This window comes from Podarcis gaigeae (genome assembly GCF_964106915.1).
Source record: "Podarcis gaigeae genome assembly, chromosome: 12".
Lineage (NCBI taxonomy): Eukaryota > Metazoa > Chordata > Lepidosauria > Squamata > Lacertidae > Podarcis > Podarcis gaigeae.
The window spans coordinates 55,488,641-55,512,796 of record NC_139688.1 but is presented as its reverse complement, the minus strand read 5'-3'; the positions used below and the strand labels follow the sequence as shown (position 1 = coordinate 55,512,796).

Here is a 24,156-nt window from a genome sequence, read left to right as displayed (position 1 = left end):
CGTGTGAGATTTGGGGGAGATGTTGCTTCAGCACAACTGCTTTTGCTTTTTTGTTGTGCAAAATTACAATGGAGCAACTGAAAGGAAAGAGGGGGGAGAATAGAAGTGCACAGGGCGAAAAAGTTGACTCAGAAGTCTGGGAAAGGGGTAGTTTATCACCAGCCAGCGTGCAAAGCTGTGGATTTATCCAGCCCATGCTTCAGGCATCTGGATTGTGCTAGAAAAGCTTCCTTTACGCAGAAAAAGGTGCTGATCTGCTCCTCTCCGCTTCCACGCCTCATTGCTAAAAATACTGAGTTTGAGGTGTTGTCAGATGACATGAAGGTTCTTGTCCTCTTTTTTCCTTTTTGATCTGTGATGGCTGTTTAACACATGCATGTCATGGGTTGAATGTTGGTGTCTCCAAGTGATGTGCCTGCCTTGTGTATCAGCCACTATAACATTAGACCACTTGAAGTATTTGCTTGTAGTCTGCACCTAAAGGTTATTAATATCAGAGTAATAGTTAGAATGAGAATGTTATGCTTCCTTTTATTTTGACGTGAGGGAACAGCTGTAGAATACTAACTATACAAACTGCTGCAGTGCAAAAACCAGCTTTGGGATATTGTCTGGGCCTGTTTGTTTCATTTTGTTTTAGGCTGCAATCCTGCACCCACTTACTCTGGAGTAAGTCCTATTGAACGCAATGGTACTTATTTCTAAGTAGGATTACACTGTAGTGCATGAGCAGTACTTGAGAAGCTTAGGATAGAGTAAAAAAATGTGTGCCTTCAAGTTGAAATCTGTAAAATAACCAGTATTTTTTTTTAAAAAAAACTACATTAATATAATTTATGGATTAATGCTATTTTCAGAAGGGTCACCAAATCAGTCTGTTGTAGCAGAAACAAAAACAGAAAAGGCTTGCAGCACCTTAAGGTAAAGGTAAAGGGACCCCTGACCATTAGGTCCAGTCATGACCGACTCTGGGGTTGCGGCGCTCATCTCGCTTTATTGGCCGAGGGAGCTGGCGTACAGCTTCTGGGACATGTGGCTAGCATGACTAAACCGCTTCTGGCAAACCAGAGCAGTGCACGGAAACACCATTTACCTTCCCGCTGGAGCGGTACCTATTTATCTACTTGCATTCTGACGTGCTTTCGAACTGCTAGGTTGGCAGGAGCAGGGACCGAGCAACGGGAGCTCACCCCGATCAGCAAGCCCTAGGCTCTGTGGTTTAACCCACAGCGCCACCCACGTCCCATACAGCAGCACCTTAAAGATGACCTCAATTTACTGTGACGTGAGCTTTTGGGGACTAAAGTCCACTTTGTGCAGTATATGAGTATATGAATCAGCCTCTACAGCTAATAAGCGGAGCACCCCATCCATAATAGGCATAAAATTGCTGTGTATTCAGGGGGCTTTGTAACACTGGAATCTGCCTATTGGCCCATCCAGCTCAGTACTGCCTACACTGACTGACAGCTGCTCTCTAGGTTTCAGGCAGGGGTTTCACCCAGTCCCACATGGAGATGCTAGGATACTGAATCTTGGACCTTCTGCACTCAAAGGAGATGCTCACCCTCATTTCTTCCTTGTTTTCATTTCTGCCAATAATTTGCACATTCCACACACCCCGTATAAAAATAATTAAATTACAAAATTTCCTTAAGCCAAAATCCATGGCTTAAAAAGGGGAAATTGTACTTGTTGTTTGTTTTAAAAGGTTTTCTTGGTTACCCCATTCTTAGTGTCCTTTGCAGAAGTCCCACCAAGATCTAAAAGCTCTAGGGTTAATCAGACTTGGGAAAGCCTGTCTGAGGATTTAGGATTCTGGTTTCGTTCTTCTCATAAACACTCAAAAGTGAGTTCCCTCCCTCTTCCTGGGCCTTTCCAGATTACAGTTTCCTTAAGGCTATTTTACACAAAGGAAATCTGGATTTAACACAGACCTATACAGGGGACGTGTCAGGGACGCGGGTGGCGCTGTGGGTAAAACCTCAGCACCTAGGACTTGCCGATCGCATGGTCGGCGGTTCGAATCCCCGCGGCGGTGTGCGCCCCCGTCGTTCGGTCCCAGCACCTGCCAACCTAGCAGTTCGAAAGCACCCCCGGGTGCAAGTAGATAAATAGGAACCGCTTACCAGCGGGAAGGTAAATGACGTTCCGTGTGCTGCGCTGGCTCGCCAGATGCAGCTTGTCACGCTGGCCACGTGACCCGGAAGTGTCTGCGGACAGCGCTGGCTCCTGGCCTATAGAGTGAGATGAGCGCACAACCCTAGAGTCTGTCAAGACTGGCCCGTACGGGCAGGGGTACCATTACATTTACCTTTATACAAAACTCAGCCGGGTTCTGCAACCAAGCTCATCTCCTTTGGCAAAGGTACCTGCATGATACAAGTGTTGACCTATGCATATTTAACACACTATATACTTAAAATATAACTTGTTCCTTCAATGAAAGCAGTATATATGAAGGCAGTGGTGGGAACTTTGCACTTTCCCATTGACAAAATATTGTTCCGTAAGCGCTGGGAAAATGCCATTGTCACAACAGGAACTTTGAAAAGAGCTGTCAAGATCCCATGCAACTCTTGAGCAACAACTCTGAGTTTACTACACTATTTCACCTTTTTACACCTAGAATGCTTTGAGTGTTTACCCAGAAGAAAGCTCCAGTAAGCTCAGTGGGGTTTCCTCCCCAAAAAGTGCAGCTAAGGGCTTGTGAAATCACTAGCGAGTGACACAACCCCTCTTCCATGCTGCATCATTTTGTGATATTTTACAGGTTCCTATTTGCTTAGTTCATTGGACTGCTTCTTTATTGTCCCATTTAACATGGGAGTGCTTAAACAATTCAGAAATAGCCATTAACACCTGCAAGGCTGCTTTTTTTAAAGGTAAAGGTACCCCTGCCCGTACGGGCCAGTCTTGACAGACTCTGGGGTTGTGCGCCCATCTCACTCAAGAGGCCAGGGGCCAGCGCTGTCCGGAGACACTTCCGGGTCACGTGGCCAGCGTGACATCGCTGCTCTGGCGAGCCAGAGCCGCACACGGAAACACCGTTTACCTTCCCGCTGGTAAGCGGTCCCTATTTATCTACTTGCACCTGGAGGTGCTTTCGAACTGCTAGGTTGGCAGGCGCTGGGACCGAGCAGCGGGAGCGCACCCCGCCGCAGGGATTCGAACCGCCGACCTTTCGATCGGCAAGTCCTAGGCGCTGAGGCTTTAACCCAATACCACAATTTCATGCCATTTCATGTGGAAAGGAGGAATATAAATTGGAAACACCTAGCTAAAATTCCCCTTGATTTTTTAAAAAAGTTAGCTCTTAGGTAATGGCATGCACATTTTATTTTTTAAAAAACAGATCACTTTCATCCTGACTGGTTCCTGGGCAGATGATAGATACAACGCTATTACATTTATCAACACCACAATATTCTTCATAACAATATACAGTGGTACCTTGGGTTACAGATGCTTCAGGTTACAGACTCCACTAACCCAGAAATAGTACCTGGGGTTAAGATCTTTGCTTCAGGATAAGAACAAAAATAATGCGGCGGCGGCAGTGGGAGGCCCCATTAGCTAAAGTGGTACCTTGGGTTAAGAACAGTTTCAGGTTAAGAATGGACCTCCAGAACGAATTAAGTTCTTAACCCGAGGTACCACTGTATTTGAGAGCAAACACAGGTGGTCCTCATCTCTATGGTGGCTTTTTTAAAAGGAGGACCTAAATATGCCTACTCTAGCCTTAATGCTTTTGAAGTGGGAATAAAATAGTGTGCCAACAGCATATCTGTAGCACTAAGGGAGAAAACCATTACAGTGGTACCTTGGGTTACATACGCTTCAGGTTACAGACGCTGCTAACCCAGAAATAGTGCCTCGGGTTAAGAACTTTGCTTCAGGATGAGAACAGAAATCACACGGTGGACGCGTGGCAGCAGCAGTGGGAGGCCCCATTAGCTAAAGTGGTGCTTCAGGTTAAGAACAGTTTCAGGTTAAGAATGGACCTCCGGAATGAATTAAGTTCTTAACCAGAGGTACCCCTGTATTTACTTTGGATATGATGCAGAATGGAAGTATGACCGACTTTTAATTCGGCAACACATCTAAAAACCTGGAGGCATATGTATTTTTCCACTCTCTAGGTTAGGATGTGCAGTGAGATGCCTCAACTCGCAAGCTTGCTGTCATATCCAAAGCCATGACTGCTGTTTATTATACTAATTTTCACTCTTCTCCCGCATAGCCTCCATTCTGCTTGCTGCTTCCTTGCTCTATTTCCCCCATTGAGCTCCACACAACCAGAGGATTCCATTCCATTGTGTTCCTACGGATCTACAGTTGTGGTTTTTACACCTCCTTCCACTTGCAGCCTCAGGCTTGCTCACCCTGCGCTGGAAGGGACGTGACAAGTCTTCCTACAGGACTCTCTCTCTTTAACTGCCTGGGAGCTGCATGTGGCTGTCAAGCTGCAGTTTAAAATGCATTTTAAATGTTTAAAATGCGGAGCGGATTCAGTCAATGTATATTTGTAGGGAGATATGGATTGTTTTAAATATCCCCAAACAAAGATATACAGAAAATGCTTGGAATTTCCCTGTCTCTCTGGTAGGCTAGGCTTATAATGTCTGTTTCTGATCAGTTTCAAAGGGGCTGTTTTCTCTGGTCCCTTATTTATATATTCATCATCTTGTTTGCTTCTGTCTGTTTCAGAAGAATGTTTCCGACCATTAGGGTTTCCTTTTCGGGCGTGGACCCGGAAGCCAAGTTCATTGTGCTGATGGATATCGTTCCAGTGGACAATAAGCGGTACCGATATGCCTACCACAGGTCCTCCTGGCTGGTTGCTGGCAAAGCGGACCCCCCTCTGCCTGCAAGGTCAGTTCATGTGCAAGTCATATCCATCACACACACCCCTCAAATCTCGGCTGTGAATCCTCAGTGTTGCTTTGGAAATACTGGGGCAAGACCAAGAACTGACAACTGCTGAAAGCAATGGTCAGGAATACAAAATCCTTGATAGGAGCCAAAAGTTCTGTGCATTCCAAAGGTGGTCAGTCTGCAGCCTTATAGCTGCATTTGGCCCTTGGTCTAATTTTATGTGGCTCTTGGTTCAATTTTATGCAGGTGGCAAGGAGGAGGAAAACTGGAAGGAAAGGGGGTGAGAGAAAAGGAGGTGGCTCCATCTACTTTTGGCCCTAGCCATGCCCACTTTTGACTCCTGTTCCACACACCACTGTTTTGCAGCTCTTGACAGATTATGTCCAAGGAAATTTCCCCAAGGGTTGTCCATCCCTGCTGTATTGTTGAGCTTTTTTATAGGAAACCCCCCCAAATTTTGAGCAGTGTGTGGCAGTGTGCATGATCCAGCTAAATGCAAGCAGATTTTAAAAGGAGAGTTGCACACCGCCCCCCACGAATCCTAGGTGTGATCTAATCAAAGTCAAAACAGGTTCTATTAACGTTGGCTTAATCATGCCCAGAGATCTTAAGGATTTGCTACCCTACCCCCCCAAAAAAAACCTTGCAAAAGTTTTAGTGCCAAACAGTTTAAATGACCCTTTAAATATATACATTATTTTCTTCTTGCTACAATACTTTCCACTCTTTAACTTCAAAGAAATCCAGGCATGTTTGGCCAAGTGCAAGTCAAAAATATTAGATTACAGCTTGATTCATGCAATTACATTGTTTTTTCAACTGAAGACTAAACCATGGGTCATGTTTATGCACTGCAGTCAATTAATTGCCGACTTGCTCTGCAAGTCAAGGGGACACCATCCCTTTTTCAATTGAACCGCTCAGTTTTTTCAGCTTCTGTATCCACAGAAATTCTGAATAATAAATGGTGTGTGTGTGTGTGTGTGTGTGTGTGAGAGAGAGAGAGAGAGAGAGAGAGAGAGAGAGAGAATATCTAGGAATAACTGAGCTCCCCTTGGCTTAGTTTGCAGTCCGACTCTGTAAGCCAAGCCATTCCACTCTTGGGAAAGCTGCTAGTTTTCCCAAGCACAACTCTAAATTCAGACCCCTTCATGTTCCCCATGATGTTTCAAAATACACATTGAGATCCAAATCTCTTTCCACAACTCCTGCAATATTCCAAATCCCATGAACCACTCCTTCCCTTCTCCCAAACTGGCCTGCTGTCAGAGCTGTGCTGACACGGATGCTATCTCACTTGGAGGCCTCCATGGAAGGTAAAGAAGGTAAAGGGACCCCTGACCATTAGGTCCAGTCGTGGCCGACTCTGGGGTTGCGGTGCTCATCTCGCTTTATTGGCCGAGGGAGCCGGCGTACAGCTTCCGGGTCATGTGGCCAGCATGACTAAGCTGCTTCTGGCGAACCAGAGCAGCGCCCAGAAACGCCATTTACCTTGCCGCCGGAGCAGTACCTATTTATCTACTTGCACTTTGATGTGCTTTTGAACTGCTAGGTCGGCAGGAGCAGGGACCAAGCAATGGAAGCTCACCCCATTGTGGGGATTCGAACCACTGACCTTCTGATTGGCAAGTCCTAGGCTCTGTGGTTTAACCCACAGTGCCACCCACGTCCCATGGAAAGCCTTCCTCTATTTCCACGGCACCTGAGATGCTTCAGTGTAGTTCGCCAAGGCAACTGAGTCCTTAAACTTTGGACAGTAAGTGACTGGGAGAACGTTGTTTCTTTGATGCCTGCCAGTGAAGCATTCAAGGCCCCAGAGGTTTCACACTGAAGTTACGAATGAGACCTCTTCCTTACCACAACTGTTCCAAAATGGCGTCTGGTACTTCCTAGAATGGTTTGTCTAGGGCAGGGTCAGGCGATGTGATGACCCTTTCCCCAAGATGTTGTTAGGCTATGACTCCAGTCCTCCATGACCACTGGTGGTCTTGGCTGGGGTGGTGGGCGATAGGATCCAGCAGCGCTGGCCACCTCCTGGAGTGATGTCATCATGCATAAGATGCAGCACAGAGTGAAATGAGTCAATCTGGCTGAAAAACAACCTCATCATTCCACCAAATTATGAGATATGATGTATGGTTACCTTGGACAGGGGCTTCTCAGTTGTGGCCCTCAGAATTTGGAATGGCCTCCTGATAGAGAGTTTGGCTGGCAGGCAGTAAAGACTATTTTATCCACATCAAAGCTTTTTCCTATGGGGGAAAAATATATCAAAACAGTTTCTCTAAATGTCCAGATGTGGATAAACTTCATTCAGAAATGGGACCTTCACTATGCAGTCTATACATGTCTACTCAGAAGTAAATCCCACTCACCTGGTACAGGACTGTGGTCTCGGCCTGTCTCCTTCAACTGATGCTTTTGTCTATTGTATTATGAGGATTTTTTTGGCAGATTAAGCTGAAACTTTCAATGGCTCAAACTTTAAGCATGTTGGCAATCGAATATAAATTAAGTTCCAGGGGTTTTTAATTCATTTTTTCAGTGATCACTATTTGTAGACTGAAGCCACATGTGTGTGTATATATGTTGAAGTGTTGAAGATAGAAATATATCTGTTGCGTGCTTCGCGAGATTGAGTCAAATGAAGTTAACTTGTTGATGTCGAAAAGATCTATCCATAAGTTTACTTACATAGGTGATTCTCAAGAGAAAGGGGGCGTGCGGGGGAAGGAATCCCTGCCCTAGGTAAGCCTTGGTGACATTCATACCCTCAGGCTCCCCCCCCATCATTTTTGTAGAGAAATAACTTTCAGCACCACAACTGCTGAGACCGAAATTAACGAGGATTAGCCAATATCATTTGAAAGCATTTCCATTCATAAACCTTCACTGCGGATGACCATTAAATCCTCTTTTTCCTGCTGTCAGCGTGCAAAGCGGCTCTCCCTCCCTGGCGCTGTGAATGGAAGGAGCAAAATTCTTTTGGAAAAATCTATTGTGAAACTTTCCGCAGGTCCCCAGTCCCAGAATACGACTAGCTTAAATGGCTTTATGAACCAGACCAAACCTTTGAAAGACATACCTGTCTTATGAGTTCTAGCTTGTAGCTAAATATTCTGCTTGTCTTTTCTTCCTTTGGGGTTTTCTGTTTTGTTTCTTTAACATTGGTACAGAGTGTTGATTAGTTTCCTTGACAATGCAAGCCACCTTGTGCTTTTAACTCCTTGCTGACTAAGCCAAGATTCACCACAGGGCAAAATAATGACTTGTTGCTCAGTGGTAGGTAAAAGTACAATTGGTTTCTTGTTTATGTGCTGATAGTGGGCGGTGTTCAATGGAGTTTTACTCAGAGAACACCTATTAAAAATAATGGACCAGACTAAAGTCCTGTCTGCACCATACATTTAAACAATCAGGGTCTTACCCAAAGAATCTTGGGAACCACAATTTGTTAAGGGTGCTGAGAATTTTTAGGGGACCCCTGTTCCACTCTCAGAGCTACAATTGCCAGTGTGGTTGAACAACCAAATCCTGTTTCTAGGAAACTCTGAAAACTGTAACTCTTTGAAGGAATTAGGAGTCTCTTGACACCTCTCACCGCCCTTGACGAACTATAGTTCCCAGGATCCATGATGGTTCAAAGTGGTATGATAACTGCTTTAAATGTAAAGTGCAGGTGGGACTTTGTCGGCCTAGGACCCACGTACCTACGGGGCTGCCTCTCCTGGTATGCCCCGCAGAGGTCCTTAAGGTCCACAAATGACAACATTTTGGAGGTCCCAAGTCGCAAGGTAGTTAGATTGGCTTCAACCAGGGCCAGGGCCTTTTCAGCACTGGTCCCGACTTGGTGGAACGCTCTGTCACAAGAGACTAGGGCCCTGCGGGACTTGACATCTTTCTGCAGGGCCTGCAAGACAGAGCTGTTCCGCCTGGCCTTATGGTTTTGATCTATGGGCTACTTTTAAAATGAGGCTGCATTTTAAATTGCATTTCAATCTGTATTTTAAATTGGATTATTATTACTATTATTACTATTATTACTATTATTACTATTATTTATTTATTTATTTATTTGCTGTAATTTTAATGGTGTTAGCCGCCCTGAGCCAAGCTCTGGCCGGGGAGGGTGGGGTATAAATAAAATTTATTATTATTATTATTATTATTATTATTATTATTATTATTGTCACATTCATTAAATTCAATGGCTCTACTCTGAGTAAAACTATCCAGTGATTTGTCTGTTTGTTTTATATTCTGTTTTTTCTCTAAATAGTCCCTTTCCTCCATTTTTATCCTGCTCCAAACACTGTGATGTAGGTTAGGCTGAAGGAGAGGATGAGAGAGAGAGAGAGAGAGAGAGAGAGAGAGACTGAGACTTGGAATGCTTAATGGTTGAATGGCTGAGTTTCCTTTTTTTAGTCCAGTCACTATACTATGTTGGTACTCATGAGCCATTCATTTTTCTTTCAAGCCTTGATCAGAACAGCTTCAGAGGAAGAGGCAAACAATCTTCCGTTTTTTGGGTGGGGGGAGAGACAATGCAGTGGATTTGTTTAATAATAATCTAAAATGGAAGCATTAAGTATCAGCTAATGAAATAAAATTTTGACTGAGATTGCAAAAGGAATGAAAGGCCCAGGAAATAATAAAGCTTTAAAAGAGAAACAGGCATTCATGATTCAGGCCAGCAAATGAATAACTTAATGAGCCTGTTTCAGACATTGCTTATCTCAATCCTATTAACCTGGGACTGTTCCACTGATTTCGATGGAATTTACTTGCAAGGAAGTGGGCTTGGGGTTGCTGTTAGTTAGGCAGCTGGACCTGAGACAGATTGACTGGGAAGTAAGTCCTACTGGGTTCAGCAGGGCTCACTCCCAGATTAGCATTGATGGGATTGCCATGTTTATCGCAGAGGTGGATTCGAGAATGTCATACGTGGCAGGCATCCAGGTGAGCTGTGTGTACCATTTTGCCGCCTGAGGCAAAACAGGGATTGCCACCTTTCCTTGCCCTGCTGCTGCTTCTCTACTCACCCTGCCGCTTCTGCAATTTTGGGTGCCATTTCAGCCAATATCGGAGGCAGCGGGGCACCCACAGGGCTTTCGCCACCTTAGTTTACCTAATGGCAGAGCTGGCTCTGCATCCAGAAGAGTCCTAATGAAAAGCTGGGGAGATGTGGGTTGGGAAGTGTTATGTACTGAAGTTCTCACCCCAGTAGGAGGATACTGTAGATAGTTTTCACTCAGGTCCACATATGCAAATAAGGGATTGAAAGTGACGTTCAGTGATTGGATAGTTTCAGAAAGTTGTTACAGTTATGTTGTACTGGAGCTCTATATAAGCAGGCTGGCTGAACCCTCCAGTTCAGTTCTGTTCTGGCCTGTGAATAAACAAGAGCTGTTTGAAGAATCGCTGTGTCGTCTGATATGTTCACCCACAACTTAACAGGAAGCCCTGTGGATCATGTTGGCAGGGGCAAAAGCGTGTGGCGGCGATTTATTAGGTAACCAGCTCCAGCTGATCGAAAGCTGCTGCTACCCTACCCTCTAGCAGCCCATTTCAAGGCTTATTACCCAGCTGGGGGTAACTTGGGGTTTCCACTGTGGTAAACCCCACCCATCTTATCTGTTGGCAAAGGCTGGCAATGATGCCATGCTAGGTCTCCGTTTCCCTGGCCATTGATCTGGGAGGGACTGGAACGGGCTTTTCTATTGTACAGCACTTTCTTCCCCACCCAAGGCTGAAAGTCTACCCCTGGAATCAGGGACGGATTTAGGTTTGATGAGGCCCTAAGCTACTGAAGGTAATGGGGCCCAGCTGTCCTTTGTCGTCAACAAATTGTCGCTGTTTTTTGTGTGTGCTGAATATGTGCTATTTGGTAATTTATGGGCCTAAAGCCATTTGCACATAACAAAATATGTATTTTATCAAAGTAATTGTTGGACTGAAATACAATTGGAAATGTATATCCAGTTTTATTCCCTTTAATTTTTTGGGGGGCCCCGCAAGAGAGTGGGGCCCTAAGCTATAGCTTCTTTAGCTTATACGTAAATCCAGCACTGACTGGAATATATTGTTAAGTAGGGTTGCCATATTTCAAAAAGTGAAAATCCAGACACAAAAGTTGTTGCAGGTTTTTTTGGCAAAGTTGTTGAGCTATTTTTTGTGTGCAAAATCTCAACAGAAAGAAAGTTTTTTGAGCTATTTTTAATGGAAATCGCCCAAATCTACATCAACATGGATTTTCCCAGACACTTCAGCAATTTTTGCCCAGACACTGCTTAAGAGAGCTGAATACCGGCTATGTCCAGAGAATTCCGGATATTTTGAACATCCGTAGATGACTGAATTTTCGTGCTTTCTTTCTGAGACTGATACATTACTAATTACTTTTGCCACTGGGGCACCTGCTGTTCCTTTTAACATCTAGAGGAAATGGAGCCAGTGAACCCCTTTTCACTGGCATATCTTTCAGTCTGAGCCTTCTCCTCTATTATTCCTTCAGAACAATCTTTTTCTTCAAGAGACAGATCTTAAAATAAAATAATAATAATAATTGGTAAATAGGGCACCTGAACTTGAGCTGGGTTGTCAGTGTTGTTAACTGGCTATGCCTAGTAGACAAGGCTGGGAAGCTGTAGGGCGACTCTCTTACAAAAGCAAACGTCCCAAACACAGATTGGGTTGATTGACAGGCCCTGTGTCTCTTGGCTTTCCAGACTGTACGTGCACCCGGATTCTCCGTTCACGGGGGAACAATTGCTGAAGCAGATGGTGTCCTTTGAAAAAGTGAAGCTAACAAACAACGAGCTGGATCAGCACGGTCACGTGAGTAGCTGGTCCTGTGGGAAGGGAAACAATGTCCGCTCTCTCAGGCAATGACACCTGCCGGCACACCTGTTGGGAATGGGCGTTAGGAGCCGAGCCCCGGTGGCTGTTGGGAAGGTGCTGTTGTTTTTAGGTGGCTGTTAAAGGGTTGCGAAATGTAATGGGGAGAGCAAGGGATGCCTTGGGTCGGGGAGAAGGTTCTGTCATTTATACCTCATTTATCCTTCCCTTGCTTCTGTCCTCTTGGTTCAGCAGCCCAGCATCTTAACATTGTTGTACTCAGCAGCCCATGACCCCATTTAACAATTTCTCTCCTAAAACAGGTTCTGTGGTGGTGTGCATGTCCCTGCCCCCAAATAAAAATAATAAAAATAATAAAAATAATAAAAATAATAAAAATAATAAAAATAATAAAAATAATAAAAATAATAAAAATAATAAATAATTTTTATTTATATCCCGCCCTCCCCAGCCAAAGCCGGGCTCAGAGCAGCTAACAACAGTAAAATGATACAATGTTCTAAAATCATTTCATTACAAAAACAGATTCTTGTGCATCTTTCCCTCCATATAATCATTATAATACGAAAGTATTATTGGGAATGTTCCCTTTATCAGTCTTGTGCAAGCCTTAGTGAAGTAAATGTCAGTTTTGCACAAGATCTCCGTATTACATTTCAGTTTTGCACAAGATCTCCATATTAAATGTTAATGGAAATGCCTATCCCTCCCTGCCTATCCCTCCCTCCCAGATCACAAGCTACCATTTTGCCCACTGTGAAACATTTACTGGGATGGATGGCAAATGGTGGAACAGCAATGCACACCAGTCCCTAAAAAAATGGAAATGTGCGGAAGCTAACACAGTAAGCTCGTAAACACAGAAAATCAGGTCTGCTTATAATAGACGTCCTCCACTTGGAAGTATCCTGAGATGGGCTTGGAAGGCCCATTAGTGTGAAAAAAATTGTCCTGATTTAAGTCCCATTGATTTCAGTGGGGAAGAAGCATAATGAACGAAGGCTGCAAGGCTATGCATAATTTACTGTTGAATTCAGTGGGACCTACTTCTGAGTAGGCATGTCTGCACTCACACAACTCTCCTTGTTAGCTTTTAAGAAGAATTTATTTCCCCCACTGTCATAATGGAAAAATGATGGTGTGATTGTTTGTCCTTACTGGATGCCATTATTCATTAACCCTAAAGAAGGCACCAAACTCCCTGGGTGGAAGTCTTGCAGCTGTATCTATGTGATGGTTGATATGAAAAGTGTGTTTGTAAGAAATAGAAATGAGAGCTTAAAAAAATTGCAATAGCAGTAGCTGAGCCAGCTTGTCAAGAATACAGTAATATGACAAAGATATATTGTCTTTCCTTGTCTCATATAATCTAACCCAAGAGCCCAGGGCAACTAACTCTTAGTAGTGTGGTACATTATCTGGGACCAGACTGCTGCTTTTTTTAGTGATATGAGCCTTGGTGTCCTCCAAGGAAGACAATTATTCACAGAGTGTTTGTGATTATACTTTCTCTACAGAGAGCTATTGGCTTTGATCAGGATCAGCAAAGGCCACTGCGTTCCTAAGGACTATAAAAAACCATATAGTGACAGAAACTGGGGAAAGTTCTTTTTCTGCACCAAATCCTTATGCTTTTGCAATTGTTCATAAAGACAACATGAGCTGGTCTTACACAGTCAGCTGAGTGAGGCAGATGGCAGAAAAGGATCACATTTCTGAATGCTCATCCAAATTCTGTGCAAATAGTAATAAAACTAACAGCTAAATGATAGGATGGAAGATTCTGCTCCAGCTTTTGTTCTTAGGGAGTAGATGGTTTGTCCTGGAATATTTTTTTAAATGCAGAGAAGCATTCGGCACCCCTCACCTGCAGTCTGTCCCATCATTCTTCTGATTCATCATTTTCCTTTCTTAGAAATCTTTAAATTAGGAAAGATATCTGTGAGGGAACAATTTATTGCACATTGCTAATTACAAGGTCCTAGCCGTGATCTGTGGAACTGTTGATATATGTGTTGCAGAAAGGTGTTGCGAAAATCTTGGGCTGAAGTAAAAAAATTGGTAGTTGTTGGGATTTGAATGGATGCTAAGAGAGAATATATTTATTAGGTATTATCCTTCCTTCCTCAAGTTTGTGACTTCAGCAGAGTGCATCCCTTTGCAGCTTAAAAAGAGAAAGATGGGCTAGTTTTAGCCTTTTCGTTTAAGTAATCCAGGATGCTTTAAGTCAGACCGGATTCTCCTGGTATTTCCCACCTTTCTCCCCCTTGAAACAATAATCACACAAACGGTCTTATAAAAGGTAAAAACAGCATTTACTCACTCAGAATACTAGCTGAAGAATAATGAATACCACAGTTTTGTTCAGGCAGACTTAAAATGGTAAATCAGTTACAAAGGCTTACTTAAGCCTAGCTTAAAATGGAGCACGTAGCTCAGACTTAGCAGATGCTTTCACATTGCTGGCATGGTGATGAGCGGTAAGAGAGTAGGAGAACACGCCAAAGCAGGCAGGAGAATATATAGACATATATAGAATATATGTCAGGGCACAGTTAGGGTGTCTCTCACGGAGTCCTCTCTAGCAAGTTTACAAGAAAACTTTGTGAGCTTCAGCTCCTATCTAGCAAAAGATGAATTGTTGGTTTGACCGCACTTTAAATACCCCACAGTAGTGAGTGTTGACTTGAATCTGAGTAGCTCCTCCCTTTATCTTCTCTCCAGATAATCTTAAATTCAATGCACAAATACCAGCCGAGGGTGCACATCATCAAGAAGAAGGACCATACAGCTTCCTTGCTCAACCTGAAGTCTGAAGAATTCAGGACATTTATATTTCCAGAGACTGTGTTTACTGCTGTCACTGCCTACCAGAACCAATTGGTGAGTGTTTTATAACTCTTATTAGTCTTTTCATCAGTGCTACTACTGAACTGAGAAATGAAAATGCGGGTTGAGTGCCTGAATTGCAAGGATGAAGAGGACCTTCCTCTCTTTCCCTGCTACTTTTTGTGCTTGTAAACTGGATCAGGCCCCTGCTGCCGGTTCCTGTTGAAAACCATCCCCTCCTTTGGAGACAAATATGGCGGGTAGCAGATGATAAAGTACTCAACTGATGCAGGAGGAACACATGCAGGAGCACACATTGGATTGGGGCCCTGCAGCTGCTTTCTCTTAAAAATGCAAGTGCTTAAAAAGTGCTTTAAAAGTGTGAACAATGTGACATGATTTGGTCCTAAGGATGTCACGAAGTCTTATGTCTTCTTTGGGCAAACTGGCTGCAGCATTACACTGCAATCGGAAGTCGTTGGGAGTTTGTGATGCCATTCCAGACACGGTGAGGAAATATTGTAACATTTGGGCCTTTTTAATTTAGAAAAAAGGCGAGTTGAGGGGAAATGATAGAGATATATAAAATAACACAGCTGGGTGTGTGTGGAAATGGATAGAGAGGCTTTTCTCCGTCTCTCATAATCCTAGCATCCAGGATGATCCAGTGAAACAGAATGTGAGAAGATTCAAGACAGACAAAAGCACAGGAGCGAACTGCTAAGGGCCAAGAGGTCTTTGGCCCTCCCAATAAAATATTTGAGGGGATGCTCCCCCCAAATTGATGGACATTGCCAATGCATTCGAATGGTGTGCATGCTTGATCTATTATGCGTGGCCGGGCTTACCTGGGCCCCGCAATATTTTATTCAAGTTGGCACCCCTGGGCAAAAGGAAGTCTGTCTTTATACTGTGAATGTGGAATTTGCTATTACAAGACGAAGCAATGGCTACCAACTTGGATGCCTTTAAAAGGGGTTAGACAAATTCACTGCAGATAAGCCTATCGGTGGCACTAGCTATGGCGGCCATATTCCAAGTCTACAATTCTATGGTTCTATGACTCTACTTCTGGTATTGAAGCTGCTGTGTGGGGAGAGCACTATTCCCTTCATGTTCTGCTTGCGGACGTCCTATGGGAATCTATCATTTTCTAGGCTGGTCTGGGGAGCAGTTTCACAGAACAAAGAGGGCAAACGACTTCTCATGAGCCAGTTCCACAATGGAACCTTCAGAGACTTTGACGAAAGAATCTCCCTCTGCCCTTTGCTTTGTGAAATCTCAAAATAGCTTTCTGACACTCATCCCTAAGCCATGTCAGAAAAACTCTTCTCTGCTCCCGGATGAGGGGCTCACATCCAAGCCATTTGGAGAGGTGTTGCTGGAGAATCACAAGACCGCAACTGCTTATGTCTGAAAGGAGAGCAGCATTTCCCAACACCTTCCTAATACAGGCAAGTCTGAGCTTGCTGATGAAGCCGTGAGACATGGTGCGTGATCTGGCTGAAGCTTGATGTGCGGCCTACAGCCGCAACAGCATGCCAGATCTCCAGATCTACACTGGGCAGGTAAACGGCATCAGCCAGGCCCAGTAGGGGAATAGGGAATTCTGAACCCTTTCTAGACAATTTCTAGAGTCTGATGTTCATCCAGGATGTGCATCTCATCAATCCACAGGGGCAGACTCTCTACGAATTCAAGACCAGAACACATTCCTCATACCTTCCAACATTCCTCAGATGAAAAAAGGACATTCTTACCCTTCTCTACCTGCCATTTTTGGGTCCCCCCTGCCCCCACAGTGCATTTCTGTCAGAAGAAGGGCAAGTACCATCGCTACACCAATGGGACACAGCACACACACCCTCCACCACCCTGAGAAAAGCCCTTAATCCCGATTTAATTTTATTCTTTGGTAGATTTACAAAAGGAAAACCCACACCGATATTTTATTTTTATTTTTTTAGAAAGGGTCAAGATTAGACGCAGATGCACAAAGCAGTTTTTTAAAAAAATCAAGACTCCTTGCGCTCCACGAACCCTTTCTTGCCACTCAGGATGGCCCTGTCCTCTGTCTGCACCTCAAACCGGGCGCACCATGCGCGACCCGCCCTGATTTCAGTAGCACCTTTACTTTGTTCCCCCCAAAATGAATCTGTTTTGACCAAATGTATATGTAGTTTCAGTTATTTAGATGCTTAGAACTTGGCGCATTTCCAAAAGGCTCAGAATAGTAGATAGCTGCATTTTTGGCAGTTTACATCCCTTTTGGGACACGGGTGGCACTGTGGGTTAAACCACAGAGCCTAGGACTTGCCGATTAGAAGGTCGGCAGTTCAAATCCCCGCAATGGGGTGAGCTCCATTGCTTGGTCCCTGCTCCTGCCAACCTAGCAGTTTGAAAGCACCTCAAAGTGCAAGTAGATAAATAGGTACCGCTCCGGCGGGAAGGTAAACGGCGTTTCCGTGCGCTTCTCTGGTTCGCCAGAAGCGGCTTAGTCATGCTGGCCACATGACCCAGAAGCTGTACGCCGGCTCCCTCGGCCAATAAAGCGAGATGAGCGCCACAACCCCAGAGTCAGTCACAACTGGACCTATTGGTCAGGGGTCCCTTTACCTTTACATCCCTTTTAAAAAATAGCCACAATCTATCACATTATCCACACTGAACACAGTGTGTCTTGTGAGCGGCAACCCTCTGTATGCTTACATGACAGGGATCTCTGCTGAACACAACTATGCTAAGTTCCAAATCTTCTAGGTTTTCAAACCCGATTTCAAAAGAAGCTTACCACATGGAAGTAATTGGTGTATAAATGAATTACTTAAATTAAAAATAGAATTTATCTGCCTGGCAGCTATGTGTTTACCCTTCATATAGATCCTACTGTCTTTTAAACTTTGAATTAAGCTTCAGGCCTATGGAAGGGGGGAAAGGTGTTTGCCTGGACAAAGCAGTTTTAGAAAGCTGTGGTCTGATTCTCAAGCACATCCCGTAAATACTGCCAAATTTCCCTCTGGAAATCCTAGAGACAGAGGCTGTCGTATTACGTATGACTAATGAAAATGGAACCTCTCTTATTTTTGCCATTTCTTTCACTGCTGGTTTTAAGGGGGATGATTACATTTCTGCGGGTTATTAGATAAGGGCTAAATACATTACACTTTCAACAAACTATCTCACATTTAAGATTTAAAGGTCATGCATTTGTTTAAACAGTCAAGCCACTACGGGAGAGTTGAATTGTAGGTCAACTTTCATTTTTACAAGCTTTCTTGGAGATGTTCTCATGATTCATTTGGGAACTGGGAGTTTAAAAAATGACAGCAACAGCATCCAACAAAACTGTAAACCACCTTTGCATTCTGATGTTAAACTGGTGTTGCTCCTGTACTGAGCATTTTCTGTGCAGCAGCCATGCTTTGTGGATTCCCTTTTTATGGAGCATCTGCACAATACTGTGAAAAAAGAGTCCTGTTTTTTTCTCCCCCTGAACAGCTTCCTTTTTTTTTATTCAGAGCTTAGAAATATTTTTTGAAAAACAACCTCAGCGTATATTTTTAGGATTAATCTTATTTTTGTGTTGGTAAATTGTGTTTTGACATTGTGATCTACCCTGGGACCTCAGGGTGAAAGGCAGGTAATAAGTAAATAAGCAAATATTAATCACATTTCCCCAGGCAAACATGGCTTAACTTTCTTGTTTCCGGCCAATTCTGTCTTATCTAGATTGCTCCAGATACTTGTAGATTGCTCACCATAGTCTTCTCCATGGTCCATCTCTCCTCTGTAGGAATCAACTTTGTCACTTTGCTTCCCTTTTGAAATGACATTGCCAGAATAAGAATAAGAATAAGAATAAGAATAAGAATAAGAATAAGAATAAGAATAAGAATAAGAATAATACCATCCCATAGTGAGAAAAAGTATTTGCTTCTGTACTGGTGGTGCTCAAGATTGAAAATGTTAATTCTCCTCATGGAATTGAGATATGTCCATCCTTCATAAAAGGTAAAGGGACCCCTGACCATTAGGTCCAGTCATGACTGACTCTGGGGTTGCGGTGCTCATCTCGTTTTATTGGCCGAGGGAGCTGGCGTACAGCTTCCGGGTCATGTGGCCAGCATGAGTAAGCCGCTTCTGGCGAAACCAGAGCAGCGCACGGAAACGACGTTTACCTTCCCGCCGGAGCGGTACCTATTTATCTACATGCACTTTGACGTGCTTTCGAACTGCTAGGTTGGCAGAAGCAGGGACTGAGCAACGGGAGCTCACCCCGTTGCGGGGTTTCGAACCGCCAACCTTCTGATCGGCAAGTCCTAGGCTCTGTGGTTTAACCCACAGCTCCACCCGCGTCCCTCTACCCTTCATAGTATTTTTTAAAAACGAGACAACTTTATTGCATTCCAGTGTAACTATGTCTCAGTTTATCACCCTGTCAACATTCTCCATTTTGGATGGTTATTTTGGCAGAGATACCGTGAATTGGTCCAGTCCTTAAGAGGAGGCCTGGTTTCAGTAGCTGTCCTGAGTTCCAATAACACCACACTCCTGATTTACAATGGTTTGAGCAAGAAAACCAGACTTTTACACTTTGGGGGCTTTCACAAATCCCTAAGGAGAAATTTTTGCTAGACTTATTGAAATGTTTAGCTTTCCTTGGGAATTCCTGGGATGTTTAACTTGAGCAGGAGTTTCCATTTTGCTGCAAAATTGTCTTTGACAGTTGAGAGACAGTTTAGGTCTCAAGAAAGTTCTCATGTTTTGTAGCAAGCCTCCTCGCTTTTCACAAAGTTCCTCTCATGTCCTTCCGAGGAGAAATATGTATTACAAAAAAATGCTTCACATTTTGCTTTAAGGGAAATTAAGTGGAAACAACTATAGTTCCTGAGCCCTGAAGGCTAATGGTGGTCTTCAAATGCCATTACAGAAGAAGCAGGAAGTCACGTCTTTGCCAGCCTGCCTCTGAGATCAGATAAATTGGGTATAAGCGCAGCAGGGGACTTTGCATGGATGGTGTGGTTGGGGTCATGGACTGTAAGACTGTCTCCTCAAAAGCTGGCCGCAAATGCACTCTTCTCTTCTCTGTTTCCAGATAACCAAGCTGAAGATTGACAGCAACCCTTTTGCTAAAGGATTCAGGGACTCATCTAGACTCACTGATATTGAGAGGTAAGAGGGACATTTTGTTTACTTTTTGTTCAAGATAAGATAATGCTGAGGAGAGAGGAAGAGCTGTTGTGAAAAAAAGTGTTCTGTCCTCTCCCACGAAGCTGTAGCGTTTGCAGGTTCATGTTGCACTGTAAGAGGTCTCAGGTAATTTATATAAATACTCAAAATAATAAGTTTGCTCCCCACCTTTTCCAATTGCTGCTCTAAAGGCAAAATGATCTAGTAGTGAGCTGGCCACTCATATAACTCATATGTCTATCTCACATAAACACACATATGCATGACTTCGTATAAAATAAACACATAACTTAGTGGTTGCCGTTTATCTCTGCCACTTTTAAGTCTTTCTCATGTCTTTTCTTAACAACCTGTATGTCTTTTTGTCCAAGCCCACAACCAGAATATTCACCTTCTCATTCAAACCCTCTGCAAGGTCATGGAGATAGTCCCCATCAGACTATTTCAGAACATGAACATGCTTCTTCCTTTGCTTGCTTGTTTGAACGTTTGTGGGATCATAAAGATGTTGATGGAACCTAAGGGAGAAGGTATAGGTTTAGGATAAGGTATAGGTTTTTCTGGATTTAAAAAAAGCCTCATTAACTCCAACCAACTGACAACTGGAACCCAGTGCAGATATTAAGGAACTGTTGTCATCATTAGGCACTCTCTTCTCTTTCTTGAACCATTGCAATGTCCTTTTGTCTCATGAGAATGAGAATTTGCTTGGCTATTTTTAATGGCCACTTTGCTTCATTTATACAGTGGAACTTCGGTTGTCAAACACTTCGGAAGTCGAACGTTTTGGTTTTCAAACACCGACAACCCAGAAGTGAATGCTTCCTTTTTCAAGCGCGCCTCGGAAGTTGAATGGCTTCCCAGGCACGGTTCTCCATTTTTTCAATGGATTTTGCCGACTGGCAATTGCGCCTCGGTTGTTGAACATTTCAGAAGTCGAATGGTCTTCCGGAAAAGAATTACGTTTGACAACCGAGGTTCCGCTGTCATGGGTGTATGAAGGCAACCATGCTGTTTCTGTCCCACATTTTAACACTGTGGTCAGATCATCTTAGTCCCTTGACAGGATGGCAGCTGGTTTAGCACAGATTATTTTAGCTGGTCATTTCTATGCCAAGGGCAGGATCCCAATCCCAACCCCATTCACTGACTACCCCTGGCATCAAAATCATTTGAAAGGGTCATACTAAATCAGACATTTCTGCAAGAAGGCGTCAGTCCTTACTAAGAAGTAAGCCCCACGAATACATACATACCTGCGTGCAACAAAAATGTTTTGGATTGGGCTATTTATATACCACATGATTTCTGAGGTTCAAGTTGCACCCCAGTCCAGCTGGCACCTTGAGCCAGGTGCCCATACTTACATGCCTGGCTTGCTATGTGATTACCACTCCGTCAATAATGTGGTCACCTTCAGATATTCTTGGATTCCTTGTCTCATCAGCCACAGGAAGCATGACCAACGGGCAGGGTTGATGGAAGTTGGTGTCCAAACACATCTGGAGAGAACCACACCAGCTACCTGAGGCCTAGTGGATTGGAAACAGTTCAGCTTAGTGCAAATTTATACGTACCAAAATCCTTTCCTTACACAACTCCACTCATTTCATTGAATGACGGACCTTGAAAACAACTTGCAAAGTTAATAGAGTCTCAACTGCCATTTCTGGAAACAAACAATATTATCAGTTCCATTTACATGCCTTGGCACGGACGGTTTGCCAGTTCACATTCACACCTTCTTGAAAGGTGGATATTTGATTAGCTCTTGTAATCAGATAATCCATTTTTTGAATGGACTTCCTAAGGCAGACACACTTTTGTGTATGAACAATTTGGGCTATAGCATGGTCCCCTATGCTGGGCAAAGCATCTGTGAGGACTTTTAGTCGTTGCACTCTGCCTGTCTTTGGGTTGACCTAAATAGTGTGAATGTGGGACAAAGCTTTGGATTTAATTTCCAGATATTTAAGTCTGCTTTTTTTCCTAACTAGCCTTTAGGGAGGAAAGCAAATCAGATCAATTGATCTTTAGAGACCTAAAGAAATCAAATTAGGCTGGAGTCAGTTACCGCACTAAACCATCTAGTAATTGGATTGCTCCATGTAACTGATTGAACACTGCTTCTATCTGCCGCAATAGAGGCTGGGCTTCCTTACAGTGGATCTGAGAGAAAAAACACATCTTTTTATGACATGATGACAGACATTGCACTTTTCTAGCCTAATTGAATATGTTTTTTATAAATACACGACTCTAACAATTTCAAACTTCCCATTTCAAATTTACGGTCTCTGCCAGGACTTAATTTGAGCCAGGGCTCAACGCGGAATCTGTGAGCTCAGCCTGTTTTCGATGGCAGGGCTTTGTCTAAGAAAGCATCTGAGCATAGACAGAGTGCTTTCCCTCCACTGCTGAGATCCTTGTTGGGGGAACCCCTGGACTTAAAGGCAAACTCATACAGAATGGTTTCCAGGCAGGTTGAGCCTTAGCCCAATACCAGACTGCCTACTCAGTGCTAGGTAGCATTTCTGTGGGCCCAGTTCTCTGCAAATGGATTCCTATTGGTATTTTGTTGTATTCAGAGCCAGAGGGTTCACTGTCACTGCCCCCTTAAGCATAGTTTGCATGTCTACACAGAAGCACATGGGCGAGGTCATCTGAGTTGATGTTGCACACTCAGCCATTGTTCTCCCAGCTAGGCTTCCATCACAAGTAAGACAGCCATCATACCATGTTGTGATCATGTGTATCTGATAGCTGCACACATACTGCAGCTGGATACGGCTGTTGTGCATGTGTGTGTGAGGAAGAGGATGGTACAGTTTCTTTTTGTCTTCTGCCTTTTAGTCACCCTTCCCTTCTTCTGTACTGAGGTGCCTGGTGAATTTATTTTTATGCCTCCTTTGGAACCCATTTTGATGACTCACCTCTGGTGGTTGTTGTTGTTTTTTGCAATCTGGGCATTCTTCCAAATGTGCAAAGAGGCAACTGCACAAAACGAAAACCTTTTGAAATTTAGAACTAAAGAAGTCCTTCACGCTGGTGACTGCCAAGCCATGCACTCCACATCCGCTTTGGCGGTTTTCTTTTGCCGGGTGTTGAATGGAGAAGCAAATTTGATTCGTGAGGTTTTATTATTTGTTCTCTCTCGTTAATATTCTATTCACCTGCAATCACTTGAAAATAAAAGAGGAGAAATTATGAGTGGGTGACTTCTTACTGCATGGGTGGCCAGTCTATGGCATGGGGAGAAGTCTGCGACTCTTGGGGATCAGCCCCTGCCTTCCCTTACCAGCAGTGGCAGACTTTGGGCCCTCAAATTTCACTGGTGCCCTGCGCCTACGCTAACATTTGGTGCTTCCCTGTTTCTCGTTCTCTGTTCCACAGCACTGCTGTGGTGCCCCCTGCAGTGTGGCTGAACCAGTCCCGCTACCCTAAAACAACGTCTGTCCCCAGTGCATCCCAGTTGCCTCTCCCAGTAGGTTGGAGTCAAGAGACTAAACATATATGGTTGCACAAACAAGAATGGGAGTTGTTGGCACCTGCCTGTCTCAGGAGACAATAGAGTGCGCCTCCAGGGTTGAAGTCCTTAGCAGCACCAGGGCGCAAGCCTGGGCAGTGTGCATGGAGGTCCAGACAACAAGACCCCCCTCTTGGCCTCGCTGATGTGGTCCAAAGGAAAGCAGAGTAATATATTTGGCACCAGTTTGCCTGCAGGAGTTGCTAGAAGGAGGCATACAAGGCGACACCCAACCGTCTTAGGGACTTCTCTCCGGATATGTGTAGGGATTAAAGGTAAAGGGACCCCTGACCATTAGGTCCAGTCGTGGCCGACTCTGAGGTTGCGGCGCTCATCGCGCTTTACTGGCTGAGGAAGCCGGTGTACAGCTTCTGGGTCATGTGGCCAGCATGACTAAGCGACTTCTGGTGAACCAGAGCAGTGCACGGAAACGCCGTTTACCTTCCCGCTGGAGCGGTACCTATTTATCTACTTGCACTTTGACATGCTTTCGAACTGCTAGGTTGGCAGGAGCAGGGACCGAGCAACAGGAGCTCACCCCGTCACGGGGATTCGAACCGCCGACCTTCTGATCGGCAAGTCCTAGGCTCTGTGGTTTAACCCACAGTGCCACCCGTGTCCCTGTGTAGGGTTTACTGCTTAGCTTCTTCTTCTGAAGATAAACCACAAGGCAGTGGAAGTTTAGGATCAGAGTTTTCTTTCTCCTCGTTGGACTACCTTTCCAGGTTGACGAGCCCCATCTGCCCCTTACTTCCCTCTACAGACAGCACATGCAGAAAGTGTCTTCTTCACCATTGGACCCACAACTGGTCTCATCTGCTCAAAGAGCGGTGCTATCTTATATTTTGGGCCTACCTGTTGGGTTGCTTTTGCTT

At 44.1% G+C, this 24,156-nt stretch overlaps 1 protein-coding gene and 1 long non-coding RNA gene across 3 annotated transcripts in view; one reads left to right on the top strand and one right to left on the bottom strand.

Annotated features, from left to right (window-relative positions):
• Window positions 1–24,156, bottom strand: part of LOC310828717 — a 296,140-nt gene that overhangs the window by 207,371 nt on the left and 64,613 nt on the right. The window lies entirely within an intron of this gene.
• Window positions 1–24,156, top strand: part of TBX20 (T-box transcription factor 20) — a 44,556-nt gene that overhangs the window by 8,960 nt on the left and 11,440 nt on the right. For both annotated transcript variants that reach the window (XM_083706375.1, XM_083706376.1), the window contains exons 3-6: window positions 4,711–4,875; window positions 11,607–11,715; window positions 14,461–14,619; window positions 19,661–19,737. In XM_083706375.1, coding sequence (XP_083562501.1) covers window positions 4,711–4,875; window positions 11,607–11,715; window positions 14,461–14,619; window positions 19,661–19,737 — 510 coding nt within the window. The remainder of the gene's footprint in view (window positions 1–4,710; window positions 4,876–11,606; window positions 11,716–14,460; window positions 14,620–19,660; window positions 19,738–24,156) is intronic.